Source organism: Coffea eugenioides, chromosome 9 (assembly GCF_003713205.1).
Source record: "Coffea eugenioides isolate CCC68of chromosome 9, Ceug_1.0, whole genome shotgun sequence".
Classification (NCBI taxonomy): domain Eukaryota; kingdom Viridiplantae; phylum Streptophyta; class Magnoliopsida; order Gentianales; family Rubiaceae; genus Coffea; species Coffea eugenioides.
The window spans coordinates 2,384,093-2,402,165 of record NC_040043.1 but is presented as its reverse complement, the minus strand read 5'-3'; the positions used below and the strand labels follow the sequence as shown (position 1 = coordinate 2,402,165).

The window sequence follows — 18,073 nt, the reverse complement described above, 5'->3', positions numbered from 1 at the left end:
AATCAGCACCCCGTCCAAATATTAAAAAAAAAAAAAAAGAAAAGAAAAAGATTCTCATCCCCTTGAATGTTTTCCACGTCTATGCTTTTAGATAAATCCTTCCATGAATACTAGGCCAATCATACAAGAGAAACAGACACAGACACATATAATTATTATTATTATTCCAGGCCAATTAGATACAGCACATGCTGATGAGTGACTTATAAAGTCTTAAACAGGAAACAAAAGTGCAACCAGCAGAAAAGAACATGCGGTAATCCAAAGACATACACAAATATATACCCTTTATGTTCGTGGATCATTCTCAATGAAGGCAACGTAAAAATTATAAGCAAAGAGCGGTAAAATGATTTACAGAACACCTAAAAAGCAGCCCCAAATGCAAATACAACTAATCCACGAAAGCATGATTTCAAAAAAAAAAAAAAAAAGGGAGGAAGAGTGTTAATTAATTCTAATGATGTGAACCTTTCAAACGCTTCATCACGTCCAGTAGACTGGTATTACATGACTTCTCAATAAATAGCACCACATTTGAGTCCATGATACATGCATCGCAGTCTGGATATGGATCAGCTCTGTTTCCCAGTCCAGTCACTTGTCCTACCATAGGCACAGGTCAAATTACTTAATGGCTTGCACACTTGCAGTACGCAAATGAAGCTGAGTATAGAAGGTAAATACAATGGGCATAGAATCAATGCCATCTTAGAAACACTCAACAAGAGGATTGCACTCAACACCTTCACATCATCCTCAACCATCAATCCAAAGTTAGATGCATAAATTTACTGAGAAATGAATAATTTACCACCAACTGTAAATTTCAAAACACAGAGTAAATGTAAAACATAAAACATAAAAAAATAAAATAAAAGCCTTTTGACGCTGAAAGTATAGCTAGGGAGACAACAAAGATATCCATTTCTTTATCAGCAAAAATAGCAGAAAGCATAAAGGAAAACATAAATGGAGCAAACAGAAATTTTCCTTCGGGTAAAACAAAAAGAATTTTACATTAGCCAATCACTAAAATTTTAGATGCTCATTGGAAAGAGAAGGTTTCAGTTTTAAAGAATTTTAAGACCAGCAACATGTCAGAATTCAGACATAGTCAACCAACTAGATAGGATTGTATACAGGAAGTGCAGTTCAGTAGTCACCATCATGTAAATAAAGAAGGCTTACTATCCTGTTATGTCAAAGGGAGTTCTTTCTAAGGTAAATAATCACAAAAGGACTTGGATAATTAGCATGATAGATGAATGGGTTTAGATACACAGATCAAAGACAAACAAACAGAGAAAGATAGAAACATATGAAGAAGCCAAGGATCAAGATAAATCTAGAACTGGAAAAGGGAGAGCCTGTCAATACAAAAAGGATAGGGAGAACAAACCTTTAGCATAAATTCTTGAGGGCAAGATATCTTTTTTACACAAAATTATTGTGCAAACAAGAAAAAGATCAAATATAATAAATCTATGGAGAAAAAGATCAAAGATAATAAATCTATGTTATCAGACGCGCACATACACTTTCAGACACCTTATCTCAATCAAGAATTTCAACTTTGCACCACCATGAAATACAGAAAAATAGAAGCCATTAAGAATAGCATCACACTGAGTGAGAAAGAAATTAAAATCTTTGCCATTCAGATCGTTTGCATCCCTTGGCCATGAAAGAGATAGACAAATCAATACAAGTACTTAGATAGCAAGAACAAAAATAAAACTTAAACTAAAACATTAATCAGTTTACACGTGTAATGCAGACAAAAGAGCAATAAAAATCTAAATAAAGAAAGCTGCAGTCATACAGCAGCTTATTCCAGCCCACAGAACCAATCCTTTAAGGAACAAAAGAGTATAACAGAAAACTTGCTCTCAAGAGTTGTAAGTCAGCAATCATCCAATTGAACTTGTATGAGAAAGAAAGCATCACAACTGCTCAGACGAAAAACACCACAACTTGAGGTTCTGAACTTGTAATCACAAAAATAATAAAGGACAGGGGAGATCAAATGCTCAAAAAAAAAAGGACCAAAAAAAGCATTGTTCAAGGAGAATGGAGGTCCTGGGGTTACAAAGAGCTCAAGCCTCATACAGAAAAAGAATTAAAAGAAGGAAATATATCATATGGTCTTATCAATGTATCTGTGCCATGCGAAGTAAGATTAATATATGGAACCGTGAGGCCTTTCCAGTGGCAAAAGAAGGCGTACAAGTGCAGTATACATATCCATTCATGCAAAGCTGACAAAGAAGCTACAATGAATACATAGACATAAACAGGAAAAAGAAGCAAAATTGCCAGCAGGAGAACAATACTACGGTAAACCCAACACAATAAAGGTAAGCAGCAAATAGGAGTGCATCTTCACTCAAGGAAAGATAGGATCAAATTTAGCTGATAGATTACATTTTTCAGATAAGAAAAATCACCTTTAACAGCATATGCAGCTGATATTAGAAAAGAAGATGAGACTCTTCGGCAAAATTCAATACCCTGGTTAGCCCATGTTACACATATGTTCTATACATATGAACTGTCGCTATCATCTGCATAATCGGAATCTGACCCATCGGTTCTAGTGCCGAGTAAACAGTTCATGTCAAACGATGACTCAACTTCCATCTCTTCCATGTCAATAGTGTCATATGTCATCCGCTCCTCAAATTTCTCATCAGAACAATTAAGGAACCAAGCAAGAGAACATTTCAAACCCTTCTTTGCAATCATTGCATGTCTTGGTTTAATAGTTGACTCAAGACCATAAGTGAAAAAGGCTGGGAAAGAAACCAAGTCATCCAACTGTCTTGCCATTTTTCCCTGGAAGTAATCAAAGCTTAATTTCATGACATCAAGATTTAGAGCAAGCAGTTGGGGACAGGCCATCACCATCTTTCTCACTTGTTCCAAGGAAAATCCGCATTCCTTGAGGAAATCCAAATGTTTCAATATGGCAGTATTATTGAGGCTGACAATCTGTGGCATCTTCTCTATAACTCTCCCAAAACCAACAGGATCCAATTGGATAATTGAATTAAGAAAGTCCCTTCGAGTGCAAAGTCTTGTTTGAACATCTACTCCTATAATTTCAGGATACTGTGCAATGACAGATGCAAGCAACGATTTCCTAACATTGAACTCTAAAAGGGACTCAACATTTGGCTTGATCCTGTCTTCAAGTCCAAATCCAAGAATAAAAGGTCTTTTCTCTATTAGTCTAGCTATGGCTAATTGTGGTATTCCCAAGCTTTCTAGATAATCCACAAATGGTTTGATTGTACGGCCAACTCTCATTCCTAGTATTTGGGGGTATCTAGTTAGTACCCCACCAATTTCTCTCCTTGCGACCCCTATTCCAACCAAGTAAGCCACTGAAGTACTCATGGTGCCTTCCAGCTTAAACCCCAATACTTCAGGATACTTCTCCAGAACCCGAGGAATATCATTTGGCTTGATATCCATTCCTTGAAGATACTTAACTACCGGTGCGAGATCGACAACAACACTAGAATGGAGGACTTGTGGGTATCTACGCAAGAATTCTGTAAACGTAGATTTTTTAACACCCAACTTGCCGAGGTAATCAAGGACGGGAACCATGTTTTTCTTGACACTGCAGCCGAGAACCAGTGGGTAATTGTTTATATCTTCAACAGTGAGGCCTAATCTGTGAAGAAAGTCCACACGTTCGCGCATGACATCTACAGTGACAGGGAGCTCCAATCCATCAAGCTCATCAGGGAAAACACCAATTCCCCTCAAGAAATCATAAACACGGGCTCGATTGGCTGCCTTCTCACTCCTAATCTGTGACAAACTAGGATGAGCATACAAAGAGGAAGAAGCCTTTTGCCTTTGAAGCCCTTCATTACCAGAATTGTCCTTGGACAAAGATAAGTCTAGAGAAGTAGATGAAACGGTTCTACCAGAAACTGAACAACTAAACCGCATGAATCTACATCCATTCATGGAAGAAGAATACAGTTGAGGCTTACAGAAGGAAATGGCAGGCACGTCACAAATGACAAGGGAGAAAGTAGGCCTGGCAATGGCCCTGTAGCCTATGATCATCATGACTGGTCTTTTAAATAAAATCTGCAACCAGCAAAAAGACAATGAGGCAGGATCAACAACATTAAACACTTTAAGGAAGACAAATTTTCATCAACTATCACAATCGCATAATGCATTAATCTCTTGCCAGCTAGAAACGGCAATTGGACAGGTCCCTATGCGCTAGAGTCAAGCACAGCAAATAACCAACCAAGACTCAGTAGTTCGAGTCTAAGTAGTTTTCTGAATCTACCAACTTGTGAACCTCCATAATTACTTTAGTATCATGACGTTTTAAACTTGAACCATAGAATCAACACTCCCCCACGCAATCAACCAAACACCCCCCCCCCCCCCCCCAACACAAAAAAAAAAAAGGAGAATACTTTGAGTATATATTTGCGCTACCAAGTTGATGAAATCAAATATCGTGATTGGCACAAATAGTTTTCTTTTTTTTTTTTTTATATGCAATGCATGCACAGAAAGGATAATTAACAAAATTGGAAAAAAAAAAAAGATGAGGAAGCAGCAGTTTGTCACAGATTGTACTACTACTATTGCTACTACATTTTGTTATCTGCTTGAGGTGTATAAATTAGAATTGTTCTGAAAAATCCAAGATAAGATATTTTTACCAATTTTAGCTAATAAAACATAAAGGGAGGGAGCAAAGCCAGAATGAACTGAATACGGCGGAAGAGGAGTAGCTTATTTTCTCTATTGGATAAATATTGAGGGATGTAGGTCGATGTGGAGGAGAATACAGTCTCAAGAAACCGATAATGAAGACTGAAGAGGCCCTACCCGGAGAGACAGATGGAGGGGGCTACGATCAGTACAATTAGAATCTGATAGCAGTAACAATAATCAGCACTTCAGCACTTCTTCTGATATCCGGCATATCATCTCCTGCTGCCAGTGGGAGGACTTGATACTACTATTCTTGAGTCTTTTCTTTTGGGGGCCTCCCGCCGCTGCTAGAACTAGAAGACGGATGATAGGACCGCTAGGCTGCCTTTGGGAGTTTAGGATTAAAAAAAAAAAAGAAAAAAAAAAGAGAGAGACTTTCAAGTTATTGAAGGAAAGAAAGATATCAGTGTCAAGTCTGGAGACTCTCTACTACTACTATTGCTACTACTAAGGCTTCGTTTTGGTTATCTTCTTATTTTTTTCTGGTACTTTTGCCTCCTTGGTTTTTTTTTTGTAATTAAAAATTTGGATAGGTTCGACTCTAATTACTATCACGAGTCTGGACATTTTTTTTTTTGTAATAAAAAATTTAGATAAATTCATTTTCAATCATTATCACGGGTCAAGGTATGTTTTTGAAATTATAAGTCGCTTACAAAGATTCTTACAGATCCCTCGCCAATACAACTCTCTTGATTTTTTTTTTTTGTAATTAAAAGTTTTGGTAAGTTCAACTCTAATCATTATCATGAGTTAGAACATTTTTTTTGATAATTAAAAACATGAGTAGATTCGCCTCCGATCATTATTATGGGCAGAGTATGCCTCCAAAACTATATATTACTTACAAAAATTCTTATAGATCGCCCACTAACACAGTCTCGCAACTAAGCCAAGTTGTGTTGGCATTGTTCTTGAATATGTGATTAAACCAATTCACTCCTTAAGTCATTACGACCTTTCCCAATCAGGTGCAATTGAATCAGGAAGCTCAATCTCGGGTTGAATGAGTCGTATCCAATACACATGGTTTAGTGAAGTGACTAATTACACCGCAAGTTTTTTAACCAAATTTTGTAATTACTCGTTGTTGACGAAAAATCGTCTAAATCACTACTATAATTGTTCCCCATATGTCAACTAATTTCTCAAAATAATCCCAAAAAAATTATCTCAAAAGTGGGCATTAACTACTTAACTGGACTTTAAATACTCTCCACAATTTTTAGATCAAAACAAATTTGCAAGGACTTTCATTAATTATATTTAATTAATTAATCTCTACAATTATGTAATTTACATAAATTTTTTAAAAAAATCATCATTTATAAAAAAATTTAAAATTATGTTTTTTAAAACAAGTGTGTCTATCGCCACATTAAATCATGCGGTGATAGAAAGAAATTTTAAAAAATTATAGATAGGTTAAAAATAAAAATAAAAAGAATTTCTCTCTATCACCGCACAATGCTGTGTGGCGACTGAAAGATTCTACAAAAAAAAAAAAAAAAAAAAAATTCGCTGCATTTGAATTTTTCGACGACGTTAATATTAGAAAATATCTCTGGACACCTTGCACTTTTGAGATTATTTTTTTTTGGATTATTTAGAGAAATTAGCCCTGTATGTATGAGTGCAAAATGTATTTTAAAAATGTGGTGATTGATAAGTATATTGTAGTTTATGTTTTATTAGTTCAAAAGGTTTTACAATAAAGGGTAACTATCCATGATCCATCTTGACTTATTTATTAGCTCAAAATTTGTAAACTTTTTTTGATTTTTATGTAGCATGGTGCGGGTAATTTGATCAATTCACAAAACTATATCCATTTTAGATCACAAATTCAGTGCATTGGGCTACCTGACCCAATTATACATGATTGAAAAATTTATATAACATAGGTGTGTATTGGTTCAGTTAAATATTTAGGAGACAATATTATGTGAAAAAAAGGCATTTTTTGAGGGGGCTTATTAGTTTGATTAAACGTTCAGGAGGGCAATGTGATAAAGAGGCATTTTTTGAGAGGGTTTATTGAAATTAACCCTATGTTTTATTTCAAGGTTCCATGGGCAATTTTATAAAATTTAGCACCTTTTTTTCTTTTTTTTGGGTTTTTGGGGGGAGATTCTCGCTCGCTCGCTCTCTCCAGAGATCTAAACCTTTTTATTGGTTATTCTGTAAGTTTCCAAAGGGTTTAATTAATAATTACACCCTCTACAGCGAGCGTTGGATTGCAAGCTAACACTACATGAGATCCTGATCGTGGTTGGATTGCAAGTCACGGATGTACGACGGACAAGAAGAGATTGGCTAGCGGAGGGAAGTTGAGGAGGAGGAAACTAAGAGGGAGATGGGCAGGTATAATAATAGATGTGATAAACTACTTATGCTGGTGCCGCCGCTGCTCCCCTGACGGCCATTATTAGGCAACACCACTGGATGTGTACCCGCAGACCCTCCAGCTCCACCTCCTGTATTAGTGTTCCCATCGTCGTCTCCCCCTCCTACCACGCCTCCACGAGATGCACCTCCGCTGCCACTTCGCCCACCAGCTCCGCCTCCACCACTTCTGCTGCCGCCACCACCACTACTGCTGCCACCCCCGCTCTTTCCTCCGCTAGCACCAGTACCACCACCACTGGTGCCTCCTCTGGCTCCTCCCCCACCAGCGCCGCCCCCACCCGCTGGAGGAGCGAGTGCGGTTGCTAGGACAATGCTAAGGATGGTAAGGAGCAGCAGGAAGTTGACACGGCAGTGCATTTTGCAGTTGTAGAATGTAGACCCCCCGGCCGAATGCTAGTCACAAATATAAATATTTTTGACGGAGTTGAGTTTGTAGTAGGCGTAGGTACAAAGTGAAGGACAGGAATGATTGTAAGCAGTACTAAATTGATGCGCCTTTGGGCTTGATATAGGTATGCATATACACCTACATATATGATATATATATATATCCATCATATCACTGTAAGTACTATCACATGAAATGGAATAATCATTGAACAGTTCTGTGGTCTACAGACAGCACACGCGCTCGCGTGTCTCCGTTTATTGACTCCTAATTACTGGTATTTTTATAAATGACTCCCAATTAATTACGTGCGACTTTAGCTAGCTCCCCGTGTACAACTGTCGTAGTTGTAGAAGCAGTACTTTACTTGTCAAAGATGATGATGTACAAGTCGTAGTAGAAGCAGTACTTTACTTCTTACCCAAAAAAAAAAAAGTACTGTGCTTGTCAAAGATGATGACGACGACGACGCTGGTTGCGCCCCCACGCCGACATTCCTGTGGATTCTGTCAAGGGAAAAAGGAAGGCCATGGACAGATAGAATCCCCTGGCTGGGTACCAAACACATAAACTTGGGTTTTCTGCTGGGCTGACTTTGCAATCAAAAAACAACATATGGGGATGCTCCAATACCCAATACCAGTTGTGATTAAATCACACAACAGTTTTTAATCAAATTTACATGATATATATGTACTTACTTAAAAACCGTACATTTTGTAATTTTGGCCTTAGTTTTAGATCCAAATTGGACGGAATCATTAACTACCGCCCAGACGGTGTTGTAATTCCTTAACAAACTAAACCAAACCACCTACGGCTGATGATGCTGCGACATATAGGAATACTACTCTATAATTTTATGACTCACACCCGCCCATGTTTCCAAACCAAAATGTCCAGTCTCAGAAAACCAACCACCAGGATGCAGATATATAGCAAACTTTACACCAAATAGTGCCTTGCGCAGAGAAACCGTTAGTTATAGTAATATTAATATGTCTTGTTAATTTAATTTGGGTAACAACAGTTTAATAGCTATTCACATCCATGACAAATGCAGCACAGCTGTGAAGATCGGATTGTATATCAATCAGACAAGGAACGAATCCCACATGTCAAAGCCATTCTGATTCAATTAGTTGCTTTTTTTTCAGAAATGAATGCTTGTTTAATCAACTAATTTCTTAATGCACAGATGATGGAAAGCACAATGCTCCCCAACTACTCCAGAACTAATTTCTTAATGTCAGACAGCTTGCTCGTGTAATAATCCGGTCGGATGTGATTTGAGGAATCTTCAAGAGTCGATAGATTTGTCACACCTGCAAACATTTATAAACACAGTGTCACCTTCACGATGCGCAAGCTGCTAGCCAATCTCATCATATGATCAACTTTAACCCAATTTTGAGAAAAAATACCCACCTGAAAGTACAAGCAGAGTTCTGCATCCAGCATTCTGTCCAAACAAGATATCAGTGTCGAGTCTGTCACCAACCATACACATTCTTGAAGTGCTGATGTTGAACCTGAAAAGGCAACAGTGTGCAAAATTTACCCAACCCCTGCTTACGCAATGGCTCTTGTACCCACATTTAAACATCTAACCAAATGACGTTGACCAATAAATCCATTTGTGCTTAACAGCAGCAAAAGTTGGCATACTTTTTAAGTAAAAACTTCATCATAAAGGTCGATGGCTTCCCAACCACAATGGGTTCTCTTTGAGTGGAACCACAAATGGCTGCAACCATACATCCTGCACCTGAAACCCAAAATGACCATTTAAAAATCAGGCAAACCTACTACAATTTTCATATTGTTCTCATCCTACTTAACAAAGGTAGATGTAAAACAATACCAGGCCATTCTTGCAAATCAGTCATATGTCCCACAGCATCACGGTTTGTAGCTATAAAAAGGCACCCTGGGTTCTCACGTATGCAGAGAGTTCCATACCTGCAGGTCATCACCGCCATTAGTTTATTAGTACTTTTAAGTCCACATACTCTCCCTCACACACACACACACACACCAACTAACAGAGACAAGCCTATCAACCGGAGTCCATTATGCCACTTGAATTATTATCTGTTACTGGAAGATTTGCAATTACTTCCAAAAGCAATAATAACTGAATGTGTCCTGGGGAATAATTCTACAATCTGGTTGCCCTTAAAGGGAAAGTATCAGCAGCAATATCTGATTACTTAAGCAACTTAAATACGTTCAAATTGAGAGGCCATAGAGACGAGCAATCGTGTCAAGTGAACAAAGATTCACCATTGAGAATTACCATGAAAACTCTGATTAGAAGTTACAGGTCCTTGCTAATTGCAAATAGAAAGGACCAAGGACTACACTTACGTGTAGGAAGACACAAAGACGTGGGCATCCTACTTAATCATGTCCAGTAGACGCTTAACCAGGTGATTGAAGGAACCTCGAGAAGATGGAAGAGAGAATTTTTCCCGGGGGGGGGGGGGGGGTGGGAGAAGAGCAAAGTTAGAACAGGGGATGCGAATTTTACTGTAGTTTGTAGTAGTTTACATATGGGTCGAGTCCAACCACAACAGCTCCAACCTGGATTAGAAATTTCACTTTCATGATCCCAACAAAGCATAAATAATCCAATCTTCATTGTTCTCAAGGGATTGATATTACATACACTCTTATCATGTTCAAAAAGACAGTTTGCCTCCAATTCCACCGTCTTTTTCCCATCTTCCTGCCAAAAGATAACACAATCATTTAGACGAAGCTCAAAAACCAGCAAAAAACAATTGCTTAAAAAAATATTGGAATACTGCAAAAGATTCTTTGCTCTTTCAATCAAAGAATGGCTGAAGCACAGATAAAAGACACCCCATCAACAAGAAATGGTGGATTTCCTGACTCTTAAAGTCGCATAGGATTTCCAAATGAGCAATAATTCCTCCTTTCACTAACTCCCTCATCCTTTACTCATATTCCCAATGCAAGAATCTAATTTTTTTTTTTTAATCTTTGTAAATCAAGAACTTCATCTTTATTTCTTCCCTAACAAGAAGGCGCTTAACATTATTCAACATGGCCAAAACATGAGGAGAGTTCCAAAAGCAGCCTTCTCAACTTCCTTACAGTGAAGTGAGAACGAAAGAAAAATTATTCATCAAAAGTTTCTGCAGCAACAATCCCAATATTTTCCTCAAAAGTTGGTTAAACCAAGCATGATTTCTAAGCAGATAAAATACAAAGTACAGAGCTCTGCCAAATATATGACAAGTTATCATGAGTACAGAAAGAAAGACAAATTGGAGCTTACTGGGCCACCAAGACCCACAAAACCAGCAAGCTCCAGTTCATCCAGTATGCCTTCCCCACCTATTACATACACCTGCAAATTCAAATGGATGGCAAGCTTAATATCTTGATCCAAGTAGTAAGAGCAAAAATTATGAGTTGAAGATTATTATAATAGTGGAATTCAGATGTAAAGAAGCATAATTATCCGACTGCAGCAATAGAATGTCTGGCAAGACTATTTATAGGAGGAACTCAAAGCAGTTCAGAAGGGCCAGAACTTCTACTCTTTCGTTGGAGTAAGTACTGGATGCTTTTGGCTAGAGCATTTTATGGAAACAAGGGCATATCAAATTTTCAATTAGCTGATAGCTGATAGAACCAAAGATATCTACTTTTAGTTACTTATATGTGTTAATTGCATAAGTAAATTTGAGTTTATTTGTCTCTCAAACTTGCAGCATCCTGTAAGTATCGTTCTAAAGCACCAACTAAATGAATAGATCTTGCACAGGTGGCTGCAGCAATAATAAAATCTGCTATGGTATTGAAATAAGTAATCTTATCATCCTCTAATCCATGATTCTTACCTAGCATCAATTCATAAAGAATGCTGGCAAGCCTTAGCATTAAAAGCACATATCACTGGAATGTCCTAATTTAAACTCCGTATTTAGGATGAACACTAACCTTCTTTTCTTTAGGGAAGTCATTAACTTTCAAGAACATAGCAGCAGCAAAGGAGGAGGAGAATATCTCGTCCTGTAAGTTGCAAGAGAAGTTCTTATCATGTATCCATCAAGTGCATTTAATAATAATAATAATAATACAAACACACACAATAAGCTCCAAGAGAAAAATTGATTAACACAACAAACCTCAGTAACAGTGATTCCTAGGGAATGGAACTTCTTGGCGTATTGCCTTCTTGATTTTGTGGAATTGTTCGTCACAAAGACCAGCTTCTTCCCCTGCCACCACATGTTTGATAATTATTCTTTTCACCCCGCCATATAAATAAATAGAGCTCAATCCAACAGAAGCATTAATGTAGAGAAACCCAAAACAACAAAAGCTACATAACCTTTATGCCTTTCGGTGTTTATCTGGGGCAGGCCACAAAAAAGAAAGAAATTTCTTTCACTGTATTTTCTCATTCAATGATGGAAGTATATAATAATGTTGGCGGACTAACACTAAATAAGAAGCCTATCACTGAATCAAGATCAAATCTTTCTTGAAGAATAGAAACATCTGTGCCAACTGAATAGTATTTAGTGAAGTATCAATGGACAACGCAAGAAAGCAGAAGGAATTCAATTCTTTACAAAAAAGGAAAGAAAAGAAAAAGCTTTTTCTCATTCTCAAAAAATTCAAAAATAAAAAAATAAACCGGAAAGAAGTGAAAACATAATTCAGGGTGGAGGTGGGGGATGGCAGAGGAATACTAAAACAGAGAGAACTGAGAGAGAATAGTAAGTAGGTACCATAGAGCGGAGCATATCAAGAGTGTCACGAACACCATCAATCAGAACATCACCTCTCCAAATCACACCTATAAAGTATTAACCCCCCATCATCATTTTTCATTATCAAACGAATATTCGTTATTCTATAACACAAGCTGAGGTAATCCAATAACGAACACAAAACAATGCATGCTGTTGTACACTTGTACTGCATATACAGGAAAGAAAAAAAAAAGTGGAAGCACAGACCGTCACAGTCGAAGAGAAAAGCATCGACGGAATGAAGGAGGTCTTTGACGTCGTTGGGAGTGAGGGGCTGATGTCCGCATTCTGCTGCCGCGGAGGCTGCTTCTGGTCCATCTCCTCCTCCTCCTCCTACTCCTTTCATTTCCAGTGATTCCGCCCGCCACCGCTGACGGAGCGTGGGGCCAGAAAGAGTTAAAGGTTGCGAATTGCGATGGTATTGGTTTGGACCCCTCCAATTTATTATGACATACCACAGACCCCCTTTTGTTTTATTTTAACCAAATAATCGCTGTACCCCTAAGGATTGGAAAATTATACTCCTACTTACTCCGGAGTCCGTGCTACTGCTACAAAAAATTAACGCCAACTTTGAATGGCTCCTCCATTTACATGTACCCAATCTTTGGCGTGACAAAGCCCATCGCGATGGAAATAGTCAAACTAACACTACTACTACTACTACTACTGCGTTGTGTGGCTTGATGCTATCAAATCAGATTTGAAGACTTTTTGAGATTGAGAAAAATTCCAGTTTTTTATTTGAAAGTCCCATATGTCTTTTGTACTAGTTTGCAATTAACTAACTCCAATGTGGTTTTTGTTTGAATGGAACAACGGAAGGCATCATGGGAAGAGTAATAATGCTTTATTATTATTATTAATTTTTTTTTTTTTGGGGGGGGTGAAGGAAGAGTAATAATATGCTTGTGAGTAGAGCTGTTAAGTCAATCGAGTAACTCGTCAGAGCTCGATTCATTAAGGCTCGAGCTCGAAAGATGCTCGTTTAGTTAAACAAGCCGAGCTTACTCGGCTCGTTTGATACTCGAGTAGTTCGTTAGAGCTCGTTAATGAAGGATATATTTGTTATTTTAGAAATCAAAATTATAAAAATTAAAAATTATAGGTTTTTATTAAGGTTAATTTGCACGAACTCAAACTCGAGCTCATGAAGCTCGACTCGTTTGTGATCGAACTCGAGTCACATGTACATTTAACGAGCCGAATTCGAACACACTTTAAAACTCTTTTTCCTAACGAGCTCGGCTCGAATTAAACTCGAGTCGAGCTCGGCAGCCAAATATTCGGCTCGATTAACGGCCCTACTTTTGAGAGAGGAAGATTAGATGGAAGGACCAAAGTCGGAGAGAGATCCCATCAGGTTCTGAGTGATAGTGTAGACCGTTAGGAAGATGAAGGGAAGGGTTAAGACATAGATCCAAACAAAAAAGGAAACAAGACGCCGAATTCTCTGATTGATTCTCCCATGCCCCATCCTCTCTATCACCATCATCCACCAAACAAGACGCCGAATCTATCTCTTCAGTTCCCTCGTTTCTGCCTCCCCTCCCCTTCTGCAATTGCCTTTGGGAATGAATTATTATAGTTCTTTAATTTTTTTTCTTTTTTGGGGGCTGAATGAACTCATGAAGTCAACCAAGTTGGCCAACCTTTTTTTTGGTTGAAATCGTAAGTAGGACTGTAGTAAATAGCAGTTGCTGCGAATTGATGACCCCGGTGGTTATAGCAGAGTACGATGGTAGCTAGGTACCTAATTTAATTAATTAATCCCGACAACGGACGACGTGTCAGACGGTGCGAGGAGTGGTGGTCGATGATTTTGAGGATCTCTCTCTCTCTCTCTCTCTCTCTCCATTCCCATACAAACAGCGGATTCGGGTACAAGTACAACTCACCGAACTTTCCCCTTTCATTAACGGTCGCCAGCAGTCTGCACGGCACTGGACTTCACTGGCTTTTGAATCGATTCCCCTGCGTAGCAGTAGCACTTTTTTATTTTTTATAGGAAGAAAGAAAGTGCTGAATGAATCAACTCCTCTATACTACTAGTACTTGCATACGAGGTGATTGGGGGACAAGCACATACTTCCGTGGCCCATTTCTGTTAAAAAAACACTTAGACCACAATTTTGACCAAATCCATCCCGGGGTGGTTGTATGCGTATTTCCTGTTGCAAACTGCAACTGGCCAAGCAAGCAGTCCTAATTGATTCTATTTATGGTATCGCCTAGGATACGGGGCAGGAGCGGTCCTCAGAAGGACCGCTCCTGAACGGTCCCCTCACAGAAAGAAAGGTAAGGCCAGAAATAAACCACGTCAAAAGGCTTCAGTTTGGCCCAAAACGACGTCGTTTTATTAAGTGAGACAATAAAAAAAATGGTTATGCTCTGCTGACCGTAACGGCAAGAAACGGAACGTTATGACCACTAGTAAGCAAAGTCCCGCCCAAACCAAAATGAAAAGCTGCACTTAGACTCCCACCCAAACCAGACGAAGCAGTTGCATGCGAAAAGCCACGAAGGGAGAAATAAGAGGGGAAAATACGAGATTGGCAACACTCTCCGGCGTGACATTGCGAAAAGCTGTGGAAGTGCAACATTGGATACTGAAAAAATAGCAAGGAGAAGCAAGAAGTGGTGGAGTGGTGGACAAATTTCTGGTGATTCGGATTTGTTATAAGAAGAAGAAAGGTGAACCCAAGGTTGAAGAGCGGAAGATCGTAGGCGCGGGAGTAGTGAACGACCGAAAATCAGTCAGGTATTCAAATTTTTTTGAGGCCTACGATGATGCAGTAACATGTGTGATTTGACATGCTTGTTGAAGGACCTTACTTGTGGATGTTGTTGGCGTACAGTAGGATGATCGCTTAGAGGGATATCACGTGAGCACAATTTTGTGTATAGTAATGAGTAAGTGCAGCATGATAGGAGTATTATGAGTTAGTTTTTGAGCATGACAGAGTGAGAGTGGGAAAGAAGGGGGAAATCGTGCGGCACAACTGCTTGAGAAAATGTGTGCATGGGTTCGATAGTTAGTATTGAAAAAATGGATGCAGATTATAATTGAAAAAATGTTATCATGAAATTGGGATGGCGTTTTTGGGTCTTGAATGGTGTAAGTTTATTGTATTAGTTCGTGTGCACGAACACAGTGTTGGATAATTGTTACATGTTGTGGTTGAACAGGTACATAGAAATAATAGAGTTCAAATGTTTTGTACTGAGTTGTGCGTCTCATACTTGCTAATGAAAATGTTATTTTGAAATTGAGATGTCGTATTTGTGTCTTGATTGGTGTAAGTTTATTGTATTAGGGCGTGTGCATTAACACAGTGTTGGATAATTGTTACATGTTGTGGTTTAACAGGTACAGAGAAATAACAGAGTTTTAATGTTTTGTACTCAGTTGTGCTTCTCATATTTTCTTTTACATTGATGTTACAGGTTATTGGTTTAGTTGCATAAAGAGAGACAAGTTTCTAGGTTGGAAGTGAATGAGTACGAGAGTAGGTTATAAGTTGGCAATGTGAGACAGACGGAATAACGAATCATGAGGTTTAGCATAGTTAGTGTGGAATAACGGTTAAGAATCTTACTAGTTATTGTAGGTGCACATCATGTTGGATAGTCATTACACGCAGTCATTTAATAGTGACACTAGGAGAAGTGCACTGTAAAATTGGATGAACAATGACGTAAAATTGTTTAACGGGTTTGTTGCTTCATTCATATTGTTGAAGAGGGTGATAAATAAAGGAGAATGTGATTGAATTGAACTTGATAGGCAGGGGAATAGATTATGAAATGACTAAATGAGGGATAATTAACCAGAAAATTTGGTATTGAGACAAACAAATTGTGAAAAGGAAGATTACTTGTACAATAATTGTTGTGGTTGGACATCATCTTTGATAGTTGTTACACGTAATAGATCAGAAGTTACAATAATAGAACTGGTCTATAGAATTTCATGAAGATACTATAAATTTGGATGGCCCCTTATTCTACTGCATTGGTATTGTACAGTAGCATAATAAATAGAAGAAGAAATTGATGGATGAAGTACAATCTGATAGGTAGAACAACAGATTATGTAGATTAGTGGCAGTTGGAATAAATAACAAACTGTGAAGAATGAGTTACTGAGTGTGAGAAAAAATGTTACAGGTTGTACTATAACTAGCGTGACTAATATTTGATGCTCATATATTATGTTTAGCAGTACTTCATGATATGTTCTGACTGTGGTTGGAAAAAAAATTTTGGAACTGAAGTGCAATATGTTTGTTAAAAACATTAGTTTACAATGGCAAGAACGCGAGCAGGAAGCACACTTCAGGAAGCAGACAGAGAAGATCTCGCCGAAACAAGTGGTGGTACAGAACACGGTGCAGCACCCACTTCATCGAATAGGTAAGTGGCCAGTGCTTGCGTAGGTTAGACTTGGCATCATTATTCAGCATTACAATGTTGACTGTTCAGGGGCAGGATGGGAAGGAAAAGAAGCAGTAAAAGGAATGATCGTTTAGGTGGGGAGGAAGAACTGATTACAGCGGGAACAAGCGAGGTCGCAGAACCAGTCCCACCATTGAATCCATGGATGAAGTTCAGGTAAGATTATTGAATATGAGGGAAAAATAATGGTACTAAATAGCACATATAACTTTGGAGTTTTGAATGTGGACAGGAAAGAGTATCAACACACGGTTTCGGCGAAGGGTGTTAAGCTGACTGAGGTATGCTGTCCTAGCAAAATAAACTGAAGAATCATTGAACCGATGGGGTGCCTAAGGGAAAAATAGTGAAACGAGCAATTATTTTGTGTTTAGTCTAACGTGTTTTTTGATTTTATTTATTCAATGCAGTACAATGACATTGTCCGGGCAGCATATAATAAGTTGAGTGAGGAAGAAATGAGGAAGCGAAAGGAGGAATATTTGAAAGAGAAAGAAGAGTATGAGAAAGAAATGGAACGTCTAGGAAAGCCGATATTGCGAAAAACACGGGTTCAAATCAAGGTAAATACACGGCATGATTCATCAAACATTTAATGAAACTTATATTAGTCTAATGCATATATCTAAAAAATGGTGTAGAATCAGAAGTACACTATCCGATGCTCGCCAAAGCAGATGTCAAGTTTAGTTTCACGAATCGATGAAACTAAGAAGCAGCAGATTAGAGACATAGGATTTGGAGGGCTGCTAGACATACAGTGTCACTGGATTCCTAGTGGCATAGCTACCTGGCTTGTTGACAACTTTAATCCGACATTGAGCAGTTTAAATGTTGGTGGAGATGGTGTGCTACCTTTAACGTCAAAGGATATCAATTTAATCCTGGGGATCCCGAACGAAGGTCCCATTCCAGTTGAAGACACCGATACAACCGAGGTTGGGGGAAGTGGACCAAGTCGTAGGACATACAAATGGAATGAGCTCCCAAATGAGTTGGTAGCCATGAATGCAGGGGAAGAATTCTTAAGACTATTCGTGGCATTTTGTTGTGGATGTCTACTGGCTCCAACCACTAGAGCCGAGCACAAAATAAAGGTTTGGAACTGTACGCAATTGGTTGATAGGGTAGCCAGATTGAACTGGGCTGAGTATGTGAGGATCGTACTATGCAATAAGGTGCTAGAGGTGCAAAAGAAAAGTGAAAAGCAGCACCAATACGTTGGCGGTTGTATCTTCGTTCTGCTGGTAAGATTAGA

The 18,073-nt window shown here is 38.5% G+C and overlaps 3 protein-coding genes across 3 annotated transcripts; all 3 read right to left on the bottom strand.

Moving 5' to 3' along the window:
• Positions 1-220: 220 nt before the first annotated feature.
• Positions 221-5,090, bottom strand: LOC113748424 (transcription termination factor MTERF4, chloroplastic). Its single transcript, XM_027291974.1, has 3 exons — positions 4,879-5,090; positions 2,451-4,113; positions 221-606 (listed from the first exon to the last, which is right to left on the bottom strand). Exon 2 carries the CDS (start codon positions 4,090-4,092, stop codon positions 2,542-2,544), a length of 1,551 nt encoding a protein of 516 aa, XP_027147775.1. The 5' UTR covers positions 4,093-4,113; positions 4,879-5,090; the 3' UTR covers positions 221-606; positions 2,451-2,541.
• A 1,990-nt stretch (positions 5,091-7,080) lies between these two features.
• On the bottom strand, positions 7,081-7,530 carry LOC113783297 (putative glycine-rich cell wall structural protein 1). The gene has a single exon (XM_027329389.1). The coding sequence runs from the start codon at positions 7,528-7,530 to the stop codon at positions 7,081-7,083; it is 450 nt and encodes a 149-aa protein (XP_027185190.1).
• A 1,082-nt stretch (positions 7,531-8,612) lies between these two features.
• LOC113783179 (phosphoglycolate phosphatase 2) lies at positions 8,613-12,914 on the bottom strand. Its single transcript, XM_027329246.1, has 11 exons — positions 12,565-12,914; positions 12,334-12,401; positions 11,725-11,817; positions 11,537-11,608; positions 10,869-10,940; positions 10,233-10,292; positions 10,095-10,147; positions 9,426-9,523; positions 9,230-9,329; positions 8,990-9,093; positions 8,613-8,886 (listed from the first exon to the last, which is right to left on the bottom strand). Exons 1-11 carry the CDS (start codon positions 12,701-12,703, stop codon positions 8,786-8,788), a joined length of 960 nt encoding a protein of 319 aa, XP_027185047.1. The 5' UTR covers positions 12,704-12,914; the 3' UTR covers positions 8,613-8,785.
• Positions 12,915-18,073: the final 5,159 nt, after the last annotated feature.

What these genes read in the sequence shown, in the direction of transcription:
- LOC113783297 (XM_027329389.1), bottom strand. Translation starts at nt 7,530, where the DNA reads ATGCACTGCCGTGTCAACTTCCTGCTGCTCCTTACCATCCTTAGCATT.
- LOC113783179 (XM_027329246.1), bottom strand. Translation starts at nt 12,703, where the DNA reads ATGAAAGGAGTAGGAGGAGGAGGAGGAGATGGACCAGAAGCAGCCTCC. An exon ending in TTTTTGAACATGATAAGAGT is followed by an intron (nt 10,148 to 10,232) that starts GTATGTAATATC and finishes TTTCTAATCCAG; the next exon opens with GTTGGAGCTGTTGTGGTTGG. An exon ending in ATGAAGTTTTTACTTAAAAA is followed by an intron (nt 9,094 to 9,229) that starts GTATGCCAACTT and finishes TTGCCTTTTCAG; the next exon opens with GTTCAACATCAGCACTTCAA.
- LOC113748424 (XM_027291974.1), bottom strand. Translation starts at nt 4,092, where the DNA reads ATGATGATCATAGGCTACAGGGCCATTGCCAGGCCTACTTTCTCCCTT.